A 14,655-nucleotide genomic window follows, 5' to 3' on the forward strand; every position below is an offset into this window, starting at 1 on the left:
TCTACGTAATGAAATGGTTGTGTCTGTAAAACATAATGTAGATATACGTGATTTCCAAAAAAAAATATGAGCTTATCCTAATACCATTAATTAGAGTCTAAAATCATATGTATATAGTATTAAGAATTACATTTCAAATAAATCTAACTATGAACCAAAAATTGATTTGCGTGAACCGCTTTATACTTCTTTAAAATCAACTTTGTATACGTGGGTCACTCACCGTAAGTGTGATGATTCATTGTAGGTTTATCCATCATGCACACATAGAACCAAAAGTAGTCCTTCCATAAATAGTACAGATTTGGCTTTTTTAGCTTTGTCTACATCATTTTCTGTTTCATCCAAGAAGAAAAAGCCGCCATGGAAGCCAAAGGAGAAACCCCGTGGAGCTCTATTTTAGTTCCTTCTGTTAAGGAGATGGTGAAGGATAAGATGATCACGACCGTTCCTCCCAGGTATGTTCGGTATGATCAAGACAAAGCTGAAGTCGTCGATGATTCTGGTCTCATATCCGAGATCTCAATCATCGACATGAAGCGGTTGTGTTTGTCTACCGCCGTGGACTCTGAGGTTGGGAACAGGGCCGGCTCAATTAATTTGGAGTCCCTGTACAAATTTTTAAAATTGGTCCTTTCTTCGTATAAAAAAAAAAAGAAGCCTTTTTCATGTTCAAAATATCTTAAAAATTGGCCTTTTTCATACTAAATAAAATATTTGGGCCTTTTTCATACTAAAAATATCTTAAACTCTTTAAAATATCCTTTATTTCCTTATTAAAAAAAAATTGGGTCCTTAAATTTACCTAAATTTTTTTTGGCCCGGAACATTTGCTCCCTGGAACCCCCCTAACGCCGGCCCTGGTTAAGAAACTCGACTTCGCTTGCAAAGAATGTGGATTTTTCCAGGCAAAATCTCAAACTTCACTTTTTTACAAAATAATCTATGTTAGACCTAACAAGCCTTGTACGTTTCCATGCATGCAAGTATGAAGTATCAGTATTAAAAAATTTCGTTTGATGAAATTATTCGGATAAAATCGCTTCTTACAACTGTTATTAATTTGGTTATGTCTTTATATGGTCCTTAACAGCTTGTAAACCATGGAATAGACCCAAGTTTCTTGGACAAAATAAAGTCAGAGATTCAAGATTTCTTCAACCTTCCCATGGAAGAGAGAAAGAAGTTGTGGCAGCAATCAGCGGTGATGGAAGGGTTTGGACAAGCTTTTGTGGTTTCAGAAGATCAGAAACTCGACTGGGCAGATTTATTCTTCCTTATATAATGCAACCTGTTCAATTACGCAAGCCTCACTTGTTCCCCAAGCTACCTCTCCCCCTTAGGTTTTGCATGCATCAAAAAGTGTTAACATTCTCAACTACTTCCACAAAGTTTCTCTATTTACATTTTCGTTTATGTTTTTCAGGGATACATTAGATATGTATTACACTCAAGTAAAGAGTATAGCTAAGATCTTACTAGCGAAAATGGCGAGAGCCCTACAGATCAAACCAGAGGAGATAGAAGAAATATTTGGTGATGATATGATGCAGAGTATGAGAATGAACTACTTCCCCCGTGTCCACAACCCAATCAGGTTACCGGTCTAACTCCGCATTCCGATGCAGTAGGACTCACCATAATTTTGCAAGTGAATGAAGTTGACGGTCTCCAAATCAAGAAAAATGGCAAGTGGGTTTTTGTCAAACCTCTCCTAAATGCTTTCATTGTCAATGTTGGAGACGTTTTAGAGGTAAACCATATTATATAGATGTTTTGATAGACATTGTGGCAGCTAACCGCTAGTTATATATATTTTGATGATGGGTGTTGGACTGTTGGTAATGCAGATCATAACGAACGGGACATACCGAAGCATCGAGCATCGGGCAGTGGTGAACTTGGAGAAAGAGAGGCTCTCCATTGCGACATTTCATAACACGGGACTGGATAAAGAAATTGGTCCGGCGAGAACCCTTGTTCAAGGGCAAGAGGCTGCAAAGTTTAGAAGCCTGAAAACTAAAGACTACTTGAATGGCTTGTTCTCCCGTGAACTCAAAGGAAAATCTTATCTTGATGCTATGAGAATCTAAGGGAAGTGATATCTTGTTTCCCAAGAAATTCTGTCTTCTCCAACTGGTCACTGTTGTGTGCATACTCTGTTTTTCCTTCTCTCTTATGTCTTTAATTCAAATCTGTTAAAGAAAAAACCGCCAGTTTAATAATACTTAGACCTTCACTTTCATTCACATGCAGTTCTTGTTTTTTTTCCCTTTGTTATTTCGATAAGCCTTTATTTTTATTCTTTTTATTCACTGTTTATAAACATCATGAATGACAGCATATGTGTGTCCGTTTCGCTTTCCGGCCGTTTTTACACCGTCACACCATTCACAATCCCAATGTTAAATACACATAAACGTTGAGATAAATATTTATATCAAGGTGTAAATATTAAAATAAATTGTATAAATCAATATGTATTTCGAGGTAAATTTGAACGATAAAACAAGGGGTTGGTAAGTTTTTGGATTATAGTTTTTGGTTTATGGTTTTTTAGATTTTGTATTAATTTCTTTTTGAAAAGCTAAAAAGGGTAAAAAAAAAAAAGGTCAAGTCACTATAAAAAAGTGAAAAACCAATGAAACATAGATTTTAGATTTTCTTTAAAAATTGACAAAAACTATCAAAATCTAGATTCTCTATTTTTTTTTTAGAAAAACACACTTTTTCATAATCTTGATTGGGTATATAATAGATTTTTAGAAAAAAAAAAACTAAAACCATAAACAACTTCAAAATCTACAACCATTCAAGGTATCATGTATCAATTTACCTACTTTGGGCTTGGGGTCATACCCATACCATATGTCTTTTATCAGCTGTCCTTTATTTATATTTTCTTCAACTATTTAAGTCAACCCAATCAATCATTTAGGATAAATATGTATACGTTTTCCATACCATCACCACCTACAAAAGAACCGAGCCCAACTTTTGTTTCGTCCAAGAAAGAAGCCGACATGGAAACAAAAGGGGCAGCACAGTGGAGCTCTATCCTAGTTCCTTCTGTTCAAGAGATGGTTAAGGAGAAGACGATCACGACCGTTCCTCCCAGGTATGTCCGGTCTGATCAAGACAAAACTAAAGTCGATGATGATTTTGATGTGAAAACCGAGATCCCAATCATCGATCTGAAGCGTCTGTGTTCTTCAACCACCATGGATTCCGAGGTTGAGAAACTCGACTTCGCTTGCAAAGAGTGGGGATTTTTCCAGGTAAAGTCTCCAACTTTATAACTCTTTTATAAAGCAGCCCATCGTCTTTCTTTATTAACATATTAGACGTAAGACGTCACATGGAGCTTATACTAGTTTTTTGCCAGATATAAGTTTCATATCATTATTTAGTAATTTACTTTTTTGCTTGACGAAATTGCTCTGCAAGAACTCGCTTCTCTTTACAAAATAACTTTTTTTTTTTTGTTCCAGGCAAGCCTCAGAGTTTACTTTTTTTTTTTTTTTTTTTTTTGAAGAAATTAGGCAGATAAATCGTTTCTTTACAAAACAACCCCTGTTTTTTCTTCTTCTTATTTACCATGTTAAACACAGGTTTTGTGGAGCCAAACACTTTCTGTTTCAAATTTTAATATTTTGATTAATGCTTATGTCTTTATGGTTATCTACAGCTTGTAAACCATGGAATAGAACCAAGTTTCTTGGACAAAGTAAAGTCAGAGATTCAAGATTTCTTCAACCTTCCCATGGAAGAAAAGAAGAAGTTCTGGCAGCGACCAGATGAGATTGAAGGTTTCGGACAAGCTTTTGTGGTTTCAGAAGATCAGAAACTAGATTGGGCAGACTTGTTTTTCCATACAGTGCAACCTGTTGAATTACGCAAGCCTCACTTGTTCCCCAAGCTGCCTCTTTCCTTTAGGTTTTGTTCTATCTCAACATTTTATTAACTAACTCCACAGAGTATTTCTCTGTATAATATTGGTTTTTATGTTTCTGTAGAGATACATTGGAGACGTATTCTGCTGAAGTGCAGAGCGTAGCTAAGATCTTAATAGCGAAAATGGCAAGCGCCCTAGAGACCAAACCAGAGGAACTGGAAAAGTTGTTTGATGATGTTGATTCGATTCAAAGTATGAGGATGAATTACTACCCACCATGTCCACAACCCGATCAGGTTATCGGTCTAACCCCGCATTCTGATTCGGTCGGACTCACCGTACTGATGCAGGTGAATGAAGTTGAAGGTCTCCAAATCAAGAAAGATGGGAAATGGGTTCCTGTTAAACCTATCCCAAATGCTTTCATCGTCAATATTGGAGACGTCTTAGAGGTAAAATTCAATCAAATATGCATATGGCAATTGATCATTGTAATTTAATGATGGTTTTTTTGGCTTAATGTAGATCATAACTAATGGGACATACAGAAGTATAGAGCATCGTGGAGTTGTGAATTCAGAGAAAGAGAGGCTCTCTATTGCAACGTTTCACAATGTGGGAATGTATAAGGAAGTTGGTCCCGCGAAAAGCCTCATTGAAAGACAAAAGGTTGCAAGATTCAAAAGGCTGACCATGAAAGAGTATAGCGATGGTTTGTTCTCTCGTACGCTCGACGGGAAAGCTTATCTCGATGCTTTGAGAATCTAAAGAAAGCAATGCCTTGTGGCCCATTACTCTGTTTCTCCTCTGTTTTCTTGATTTATGCAATAAACTATCTATATAACCTTATCTTCATCGTCTCTCTATTTGCTTCAATTCTGTTAAAGACAAAAATCTCCCGTAGAAAATGCTTCTACGTATTGCTACAATAAGACAATCAGTTTGTTAACGTTTCTTGACGTTCGTTGTTGCTCAAAGATATATCTAATAATATGACAACATGATTCACACACTCTGTTATCTTAGAAGTCGATGGTTTATCGCAAAATCCAATTTTAATTTTCGGACTCCTAAAGTTAGTAACTTTTGTGTTGTTAGCGTGCGCTGTGAGAAGAGACCGCATAAGATTCTTTAGATAAGTTAAGAAACCTCAAACGTAAGACATACATTGCACTTAACGTATTACCAATCTCTTGCTCAATCTTGTGGATAACATCAACAGTAACGAATGTAGATTTTCTTCTAAAACATGTATTTCCCTAAAAATGGATAAACAACAAAAACATAAGAATAAAAATTATGGTTAAACGTTACTTTTAGCTGGTGGGCAAATATACAGAGTTTCCACAATTTTTTAAAAAGAAACAAATCTGTTGACAAAAAAAAAAGAATTAGTTTATAGATTTGCTTGGGATCAATTTAGCTCCCACGTAAGGCATGTGGCTTATCTTATATATACAATACCATATAAAGCCAAATATATTATAAGGAAAGATTTTTTTTTAGATTTTGAGCTCTGCAATGGAGAAAAGTGTCAATGGATCATGCAGACTCATCAAGAGACTTGTGATTATACTTTCTTGTCTTTCATATTCCTTTGTTCGATCAGACTTTACAGAGACAACAAATATCAATTATGTATCAGCTTTGGGAGATCCCGGGATGAGAAACGATAACTTAAGGGTGGCTATAGAAGCTTGGAACCAATGCAACGAGGTCGGTGAAGAAGCTACAAACATGGGAAGCCCTCGAATGGCAGATTGCTTCGATATCGATAACTCTAGCTTGCCCGGTAAAATATTCATAATGTTGTTATGTTCTTACTTTTCTGTTTTAGGCCTTGATTCCGCATTTGTACTAACATATAGAAAAACAAACTTCATCCTTATTTCAAAACATTTTTAAGTTGTTACCTTCCGGGAAAGGCAAACGAAATCGAGACATTAAACCTCAAACTGAAACTGATTAACTGTGTTCATGGGACATTTTTAGTGAAGATAATCCACAAAGTCGACGAAAGAGACAACAGGCTTGGGGTAGGCAACGGAACCTACGGAGGAATAAGCGCTGGAGACAACGTAGATATCTACGCTGCACAAAAGGAGATATACTTAGGAAACAAATGTCAAGTTATGGACAAGCCAAATCCATGGCAGTTTTGGATGATAATGCTGAAGAACGGTAATACGGACACTTTAGCCGCAATTTGTCCCGAAAACGGAAAAAAGGCGAAACCATTTCCTCAGACCGGGAGGTTTCCATGTTTTGGGAAAGGATGTATGAACATGCCATCGATGCATCATGAGTACACAAGCTTTGTTGATAAAGAAGGACATATGAGTGGGAGTTTCTATGGGACTTGGGACTTGGATAATGACCATAAAGATCCGGTTGGTAATAATTCGTATTATAAAGTGAAATGGGAGAAGAAGATTGGGGGAAATGAGAGTTGGGTTTTTCATCATTTGTTGAAGACTTCTTCTAAGTATCCATGGTTGATGCTTTATCTACGAGCTGATGCTTCTCGAGGTTTCTCTGGTGGTTATCATTACGGCACTAGAGGGATGATGAAGATGGTAAGTTTCTAATCTTTTGCAACCAAACCGATTTTACTCTGTTTCTGAAACGCAAACGCAGAAAATAACCATTTTTCAGCGATTTGAGACTAAAATACTCTGTTTCATAATCTCTCCATGATGCACAAGACGCTGGAATCGCCGAATTTCAAAGTTAGATTCAAGCTAGAGATTCTAAAAGGAGGCGGTTCAGGGAGCCAATTTTACCTAATGGACATGGGAAGTTGCTGGAAGAACGACGGAAGAGACTGCGACGGCGACGTCACAACCGACGTTACAAGGTACAGCGAAATGATAATAAACCCCGGGTCAACCGCCGTTTGCAACCGCAACCGCCTAGGCGCTTGTCCGCCGCAACACACGTTTCCAAACGGGACTAAAGTTCACAGGACGGACAAAGAGAAGTTCCCTTACGAAGCGTATCACTATTACTGCGTTCCGGGAAACGCGCGTTTTGCGGAATCTCCGTACGAGGTTTGTGATCCGTACAGTAATCCACAACCGCAGGAGATTCTGCAGATCTTGCCTCATCCAGTGTGGGAACAGTTTGGGTATCCGACAAAGAAAGGACAAGGTTGGATTGGAGATCCAAGAACTTGGGAACTTGATGTCGGAAAACTCTCTCAATCACTCTACTTTTATCAGGTATTTTTTTGTAATTTATGTATCTGCATTTACATTATACGGAAGATTGTTAAAATTTCAAAAAAAAAAAAAAAAATGCAGGATCCAGGGACGAAGCCGGTGGAGAGACATTGGTCGTCGATAGATTTAGGAACTGAAATATATATGAGCAAGAATCAAATTGCTGAATGGACTGTAACTGATTTCGACATTGTTATACCAAAAGCCGATATTTAAGTGGAATAATATTCTGTTACTAGATTGTTACCCGCGGTACACCGCGGGTTGAATATTTTTATTATTTGTTATTTAATAATACAATAATAATTGGTTTTATTTTATTTTGATTTTTTTTTGTGGTGATATATATATTTATGTATTATAGTTGGGATTGTGTTATAAGTTATCGATATTATTTGTGTATAACATGTTTTAATCGAGTCATATGTGTTACAGAGAAATTATTTCCTTTTATATTAATCGTCTAATCATTTATATCTAAAATCTGAGAATTATATTACGAATGCAAACAGATTGAGATTTAACATATAAATGATTACAGAAAAATTATTTCCTTTTATATTAATCGTCAATCTGTTTGCAGTCGTAATATAATTCTCAGATTTTAGATATCTTGTATTATATGATTTATTTAGATGTGAAGGATTAAAATAATTTTAATCAATATAAATTGCACGATAGTTTGATTTTATTAAGGAAAAATTAATTTTTGATCAGGTAAATATGGCTGTGAATAGTTTTTTTCATATGCAAAAACTTATTGTTTGAGATAATAATATGTTTTAATTAATTAGTTTGCATGATATATATTGAACTTAATAACATAATTAACATGTTAATACAAAATAAGGTAACCTCTCATACATGCTGGGCTGTAGACAACAAAGTCCTTTAATGTTACTGGGCAAAAAAAAAAAAATGCAAAAGAACCGGTCGGATTAGTTGATCTGAACCGGTAATGTACCAACCGGTTAACACAGATTTGATCTCGTTGGTTAGAGTCTAGACGGGTCATTTTCAATTCCGCGAAACACAATCAACCTAACTTCTTCTTCTCCATTTTCTTCATCTTCTTCTCCATTTTCTTCATCTTCTTCTTTAATCTCGTCTTCTTCAGCTCAAAACCTAAACCAAACAAAACCTTAACACCACTTCTTCTCTCGATCAATCAATCAGCGATTATTGACCTTTAATCGACCATAGATTTTTCCTTTAATCCTCAGAGAAAACGTAATCGAGTGAAGACGGGTCATTTTCAATTCCGCGAAAGACAATCAACCTAACTTCTTCTTCTCCATTTTCTTCATCTTCTTCTCCATTTTCTTCATCTTCTTCTTTAATCTCGTCTTCTTCAGCTCAAAACCTAAACCAAACAAAACCTTAACACCACTTCTTCTCTCGTTTGGTCAATCAGCGATTATTCACCTTTAATCGACCATAGATCTTTCCTTAATCGTCGATCCCAATTAACATGGCTTCGAACGGCGCTTCTCCGGTATCTTTCTCACTCGATATCTGTTTGCTACAATTTAGTATCTTTATTTTGGCTCCTTTTCTAACTGACAGTCTTAAACTGACCCATTTTGTCAATTTCGGAAAATGCGTAGAGGATTGTTGATGCTACTGATAACAGCTTGGATAAGATTCCGCAGCAATTGGAATCGAGGGTTATCGGAACTTGCTTCTGGGACCTCTTATTCAAGCGAGCTGAAACTGTAAGTTCAATTCTTATTCTGACAATAGTATATTCAATAGTTTGTAACTCAAATGATTTTCAGTGTTCTGAGCACAGCTAAACTTTTAATGACATAGCAACTGTACTGATTAGCTAATCGATTAATGTGTGTTTGTCTAGGAATTAACATAGAATCCGACTAATTGAAAGTTAGAAACTCCTCAACTTAGCATAAGCAGATCAAAAAATGAAGAGAAGGTAAGAGTACAGTTAGTGATTTTGGGCGGCATAAAGGAGTTTATGATGATTATTTTGAAGTATCTAACCCTTGCTGTATATTGAATAGGAAGCTTCTACCATCAGAAGACATCAGGACAAAAACCTGAAACCAAGGAGAATAAAATCTACATCCGCATCTATGCAAGGTTAGTTTACACTTTCTTCTCACTGAAATGTAATTTATAAACATCTACAACATTTTCATTGATGTTAAGCTAAGATTAATTGAGTAAAAATGAGAAAACTAAATGATTGTGCATCTGCTTGATTGATTGTACTTTATTCAATACATAAAAAGAAAGACATAACCAAATATGACGAAAGTAAGAGTGTTTAAAGAAGTCAAATATAGCTAGCACAATAACTGGAATTGAAAGTCGATTGATTGGTTGTTACTTTCTTTTGAACCATGAGACATTGAATCTGTGAAAAGGTAAGTAGATTGTTAGTCAAATATATGATTGATTGACTGGGGGTTTTGCTTACCATAAAGCAATTATATTATAAAATAAAATGGTAAACTAAACATACCTTCTTTGATAAGATTGTTTGACAAATAATGCAAGAAGCATTATGAGTCAATATTCTGAAAAACTTCTTTGAAAACAACATTAGTTGTTTGCTTTTGAATCTTCCCTTCTTTGTCTAGAATCAGAATTTTCAAACCTGTCTTTGAGGTAACCCTAGATAAAGCAACATATAGTTGCCCATGAGAAAACACTGGCTTAGGCAGATAGAGTCCAACCCTCTCTAGTGATTGTCGCTGACTCTTGTTGATAGTCATAGCAAATGCTAATGATACTGGGAACTGTCTTCTACGCATCCGAAAAGGTAGCTTTGTATCGGATGGTGTAATATTGATTAATGAAATCAAAACAATATCACGAATTCTGTCTCCGGTTATAACTCTTGCTTGAAGAACACGTGGGGTCATCTGAGTTACCTGAAGCCGAGTACCGTTGCATAGACCACCTTTAGGATCAATATTCCTGAGTAACATTATTGGAGCACCAATCTTCAGACGCAAAGCATGGTGTGGCAAACCTGGTAGCCTGATACTGTTTAAGAAATCTGGTGTGATAACAGGATTTTTAAGTGAATCGGAATCTTCAGGATCAATACTATCAGCACTGTAAAAAACTTGCTCATCACCTGTTGAAAAAATTAAAAAAACCTTTTAGCTGTAAGAAAGACTTGAAGGAAATAATTTCACAAAGCTAGTAAGCTATGACTCACCCTCCAACTTGTCTAACATATATTGGTTGATTGTGTGTACATCATCATTGGTTGGAGCCAGAATTGCTCTCTTTTGAAAAAATACTGGATCTTCAGTACCTTTTAACATAGCTGGATCTCCATATATCTCACGAGTAATGGATTCAATTGGATCTTTTGCTTCGGTAATCAGAAGTTCTTCAGGTATATCAATTAGAGCCTCACCATCATTAGGTTCCGCAATTCTACCATCACCAACAGCTAGAAGCCAATCACTGAATTCTTTGATGTCTTTTGCTTCTTCTACACTCAAATCCTTCTTAAGTAGCCTCATGTTCTTAGTAAGCTTTAGAACCTTACAGTGATCCCAAAGATAAGACGCATTAAGAGCTGCCATCACAATCTCAGCCCTGCCTGCACCAGCGATAACAGGTAGAACTTGTCTAAAATCACCTCCAAAGACAACAACCTTTCCACCAAATACTTTGCTATTTTTATTACCAATGATATCACAAAAACTCTTATCTAGAGATTCAAAACACCACTTGCTCATCATAGGTGCCTCATCCCATATAATAAGAGAAGCTTTCTTTATCAGATCAGCAAGATCAGACTTTGGCTTTATCCTGCACACTGAACTGCTATCAGGTGTAAGAGGTATGGCAAACCTTGAATGAGCAGTCCTTCCACCTTCCAACAACAAAGAAGCGATACCACTTGAAGCCACGTTTAGAACTATATCTCCTTTAGATCTAATAGCAGCTGAAAGTGTTTTCCAAATAAAAGTTTTTCCTGTACCTCCAAATCCATACACAAAAAACACTCCACCTAGATCATTGAATACTGCAGTGGTAATCTCATCATAAACACCTCTCTGCTCCGGTGTCATAATATCTATCCACTCAGCATGCTTTTCAGCCAATGATGTACGGTCATACCGCATTTCATCAACAATCAAACGGTTAGAATTATCTATACCTTCTCTAGTTGGCTTAGGAAAGTTTTGTATATCTTCAAGAGTACCTCCATTAGACAACATCATTTTTTCTAGTTCTTGAAGAGTGTAGTTCCTAATTTCTGCCTCTGTCAGATTCAAATCTGCATATAAAATAAATGGCAATGTCAAGAAAAGAATAGAGTCATTGCTTATTTAACTGAGAAAATGTATATGATATAACTTAAGCAATTTCATTATTTATCTCACCTTGGTTGTCAAACTCATTTCTCTTCTTCTGTTGAATATCTTCTGCTAACAAATGCCACGTCTGTTCCCAAACATATTCTGGCCTAGATAGGGAATCAGATAGTAGCAACATAGCGAAGAAATTCCTCAAAAAATCACCAAAACAGAATTGACTCGCATCAAACAGACTGTCAATGAACACCTGGTCATCATCTAGAATTCCTCGTGCAAAACATGCTTCTTTGTAAGTTGGATAGACAACACCATTATATGTTTTAATGTCATCAAAACATGTAGGACCTCTGACGATGTTAAGAAGGACTCGTAGAAAATATTCATCTTCTAGCTTCCTGGGAACATAATTAATCCGACCTAAGGACCATCCTCTAGACCTCTTATTCCACAGCTTATTAGTTCCATCCCATGTAAAATATGCAGGTATCTCTGCATATAGGAGTTCTCGAGCACGCTTTCCATTTTTTCCAATTCCATCATTCCTATTCAATGTTAGCCATGCCATGAATTGAGAATCTCGATTGAGAATTCTGTCCAAAACATCTGATATCACCTCTTTTCCTTTAAAATAAGCTGGTTGCTTTCCTTCTACATGAAAAGATAGCTTCAGAACAGGTGTTGATTTATGCTGTATCGGAAACTTAAAAATTCTCCAAATTGCTTCAGATGCTGACACATATCTACAATTTTGAATAATAAACAAATCCATTTCAGGATCCAGACTGACCAATCACAGAAATAAACTGAGAAAGAGCAAAATTAGGATACAATACCTGCAATCAAAATAATCTTTTATTTCATTCTTCTTTTTCTCCTCTGGTAATGGTTCTGATCCATTAGCTGTTTGATCTACGTGTGAGCCATTATCTGTTGGTGGTGGCTTGACAGGCTCCACAACAAATGCTAACTTATCTGGGCCTTTATTTATATACTTGAATAAGTATTTAATAGACCCAGTTTGATTACACCATTCAACGTTAATGTGAGCACCATACCTAACTGATAGTTTTTTATTGTATGGAACGACATACCTATTATCACATTTAATTCCACATTTCTCAACATAGTGGTCAGAGCGCCTTCTTCTATAGATAGGAAAACCATCAGCGCCTACCCTGGTGATATCCTCAAATTTTTTAGGATACGATTTAGAACACTAGCCATCCACCATACATGGAGAACTCATATTTGCTGCACCACATGGGCCATGAATCATTGAATTACTAACAACCTCATAAAGCTCTGGTTCTGTTTCTTTATCTGGAATCTCAGCAGATATCATCCTGTCAATATCGCTTGCTGTTGGAAGTTTGCTTTTAGCATCCATGAATAAAAGAATGTGAGCATGTGGAAGGCCTCTTTTCTGGAATTCTACAGTATACATAGCTGCATAACATAGAATAAAGTGTGAAAATTATGAAATAGTCTCAGTTTATTGTCACAAAATTGGAAGTAGTCAGACAACTTACATGCGACAGTCTTTCCAAGCATCTTCTTTTCTGTTAGATCGTTCATCAGAGAATCCAACTTGATTTTGAATATCCTAGCAACAATGTCTGGCCTATCCTCAGCAGTTAACCCTCTAGCTGTGACATATCTTGTTATCTCAGGCCACTTAGGGTTACATGTAAACGTGATGAATAAATCCGGGAAACCATAATGTTTACATATGGCCATAGCATCATAATAACTCTGAACCATATACCTTGGACCACCAGTAAAAGATGCTGGAATCAAAATCTGATTTCCTTCTTCTTCCATATTTGTTACACCAGAGTCAGCAGCTTCTTTTAGTGAGTTTGCATTCTCACATCTAAGCTTAGACTGATTGAACCTTATGTAGGATAGACGATTTGATTCAATAGTGGTGTAAGCGTCACAAAGAAACTGCTGAAACAACCTCTTCGACAGTAGAAGAGTATGGCACTCACCTGGCCTCTCCTGAATACGGAATGCAAACCACTGACGCATACTAATACACTTCTTCTTCTTCTGGTTATTACCCTTATAACATTTCTCTATACCTGGGGTGTAACCATCTTCACCATAGCAGAAAATCAGAGGATACTGAAGAGCCAGATAAGAAATATGAATCTGGCTAATCCTGGTTAGGTGGCCTGTAGTCCTTTCTTGAAGAACTATATCACGGTTTGGCATACCTTCTGTAAAGTCTCCTGGGATTAACGCTGCAACCTCCGAAGTCGTAGGCATGCTGTAAGTCCTTCCATCAGCACCTTTACGACCAGAGCATATCCTCATATGAAATGGTTGGGGATTAACTACCCCAAATCTTTCCTTGGCAATTCTAAAATTCTTGACATAAGGATTAACTTCATTAAGCATTTTCATAATGGCTTCAATTGTCTCTTTGTTCAGTATATCCTTGCTTCCTCTTCTAGATGATTCTTTCCCCTTGCTACATAAAAAAAAAAAAAGATGCCCATGATTGAGTATACCACAACATAGAAATACATAAGAATTGAATAAGCCTGTTAAGTAGAAATAATACTAACCCAATAACAGTTGCTCTGTTATCTACTTCATTCTCAGTATCTACTATATAGAGTTGTGAATACTTCGCATAATCACCTTCTGCAGGTTTCAAACTGCCTATCAAATGATAGTTACCTCCTTGTAAACGAAACATGCTTGGACCTTTACCCTTAGGTATAGACTTATCTACTTTCCCACCTAGTGAGGTCATTGCGAAAACCATATTCCATATTCTCAAGTGCTTTCTGTAATTCCTACTTTGAGGATCTTTCCCAGTCAGAAGTTTCTTGATCAATTCTGGTGACTCTTTAAGAAAAGGCAGCTTAACAGAACCTTGACCACAACATAGTGTAAATGTAGGCTCTGTCGTTTTAACTTTTTTGTTTATTCTTTCAGCATGCCACATCAATGCACCACAATACTTACACGAGTAAGTAGGGTCACCATGATCAAGATAAGCTGAAAAACATAAATATGTTTCTCATAAGTTTCACATTCAGAATTACCAAAAATAAAAAAAAGTACTGGGAAGGGCAAGAAAATTTACTTATTGGTTTGTTTTTCTTTTTTGATTTTCTTTTCTTTTTTCTTTTTGGAGGCACATTTCCTTCATGTGTTTCTAGCTCTACAGAGGCTCAATAGGATGATTCTTGCCAAATTTCATCTGGTATGAGATGAG

At 36.4% G+C, this 14,655-nt stretch overlaps 3 protein-coding genes and 1 long non-coding RNA gene across 4 annotated transcripts; all 4 read left to right on the top strand.

The window, feature by feature from the left end:
• Positions 1 to 181: 181 nt before the first annotated feature.
• LOC9326259 (protein SRG1) lies at positions 182 to 2,102 on the top strand. The gene is given in 7 exon segments (XM_021014496.1): positions 182 to 577; positions 868 to 908; positions 1,094 to 1,279; positions 1,282 to 1,343; positions 1,427 to 1,569; positions 1,572 to 1,753; positions 1,851 to 2,102. Coding segments are annotated over 7 exon segments (1,080 nt in total). The 5' UTR covers positions 182 to 363.
• A 756-nt stretch (positions 2,103 to 2,858) lies between these two features.
• On the top strand, positions 2,859 to 4,854 carry LOC9326260 (protein SRG1). The gene is made up of 4 exons (XM_002890152.2): positions 2,859 to 3,278; positions 3,689 to 3,936; positions 4,017 to 4,347; positions 4,421 to 4,854. The coding sequence occupies exons 1-4, from the start codon at positions 2,946 to 2,948 to the stop codon at positions 4,661 to 4,663; spliced, it is 1,155 nt and encodes a 384-aa protein (XP_002890198.2). The 5' UTR covers positions 2,859 to 2,945; the 3' UTR covers positions 4,664 to 4,854.
• A 178-nt stretch (positions 4,855 to 5,032) lies between these two features.
• On the top strand, positions 5,033 to 7,541 carry LOC9326261. The gene is made up of 4 exons (XM_002890153.2): positions 5,033 to 5,687; positions 5,888 to 6,471; positions 6,601 to 7,116; positions 7,198 to 7,541. The coding sequence occupies exons 1-4, from the start codon at positions 5,417 to 5,419 to the stop codon at positions 7,330 to 7,332; spliced, it is 1,506 nt and encodes a 501-aa protein (XP_002890199.1). The 5' UTR covers positions 5,033 to 5,416; the 3' UTR covers positions 7,333 to 7,541.
• A 307-nt stretch (positions 7,542 to 7,848) lies between these two features.
• LOC9326262 lies at positions 7,849 to 9,050 on the top strand. Its single transcript, XR_002329759.1, has 3 exons — positions 7,849 to 8,611; positions 8,724 to 8,831; positions 8,972 to 9,050. It is a non-coding gene; the product is annotated as an uncharacterized LOC9326262 (long non-coding RNA).
• The last annotated feature ends 5,605 nt before the right edge of the window (positions 9,051 to 14,655 follow it).

This window comes from Arabidopsis lyrata, assembly GCF_000004255.2.
Source record: "Arabidopsis lyrata subsp. lyrata unplaced genomic scaffold ARALYscaffold_1, whole genome shotgun sequence".
Lineage (NCBI taxonomy): Eukaryota > Viridiplantae > Streptophyta > Magnoliopsida > Brassicales > Brassicaceae > Arabidopsis > Arabidopsis lyrata.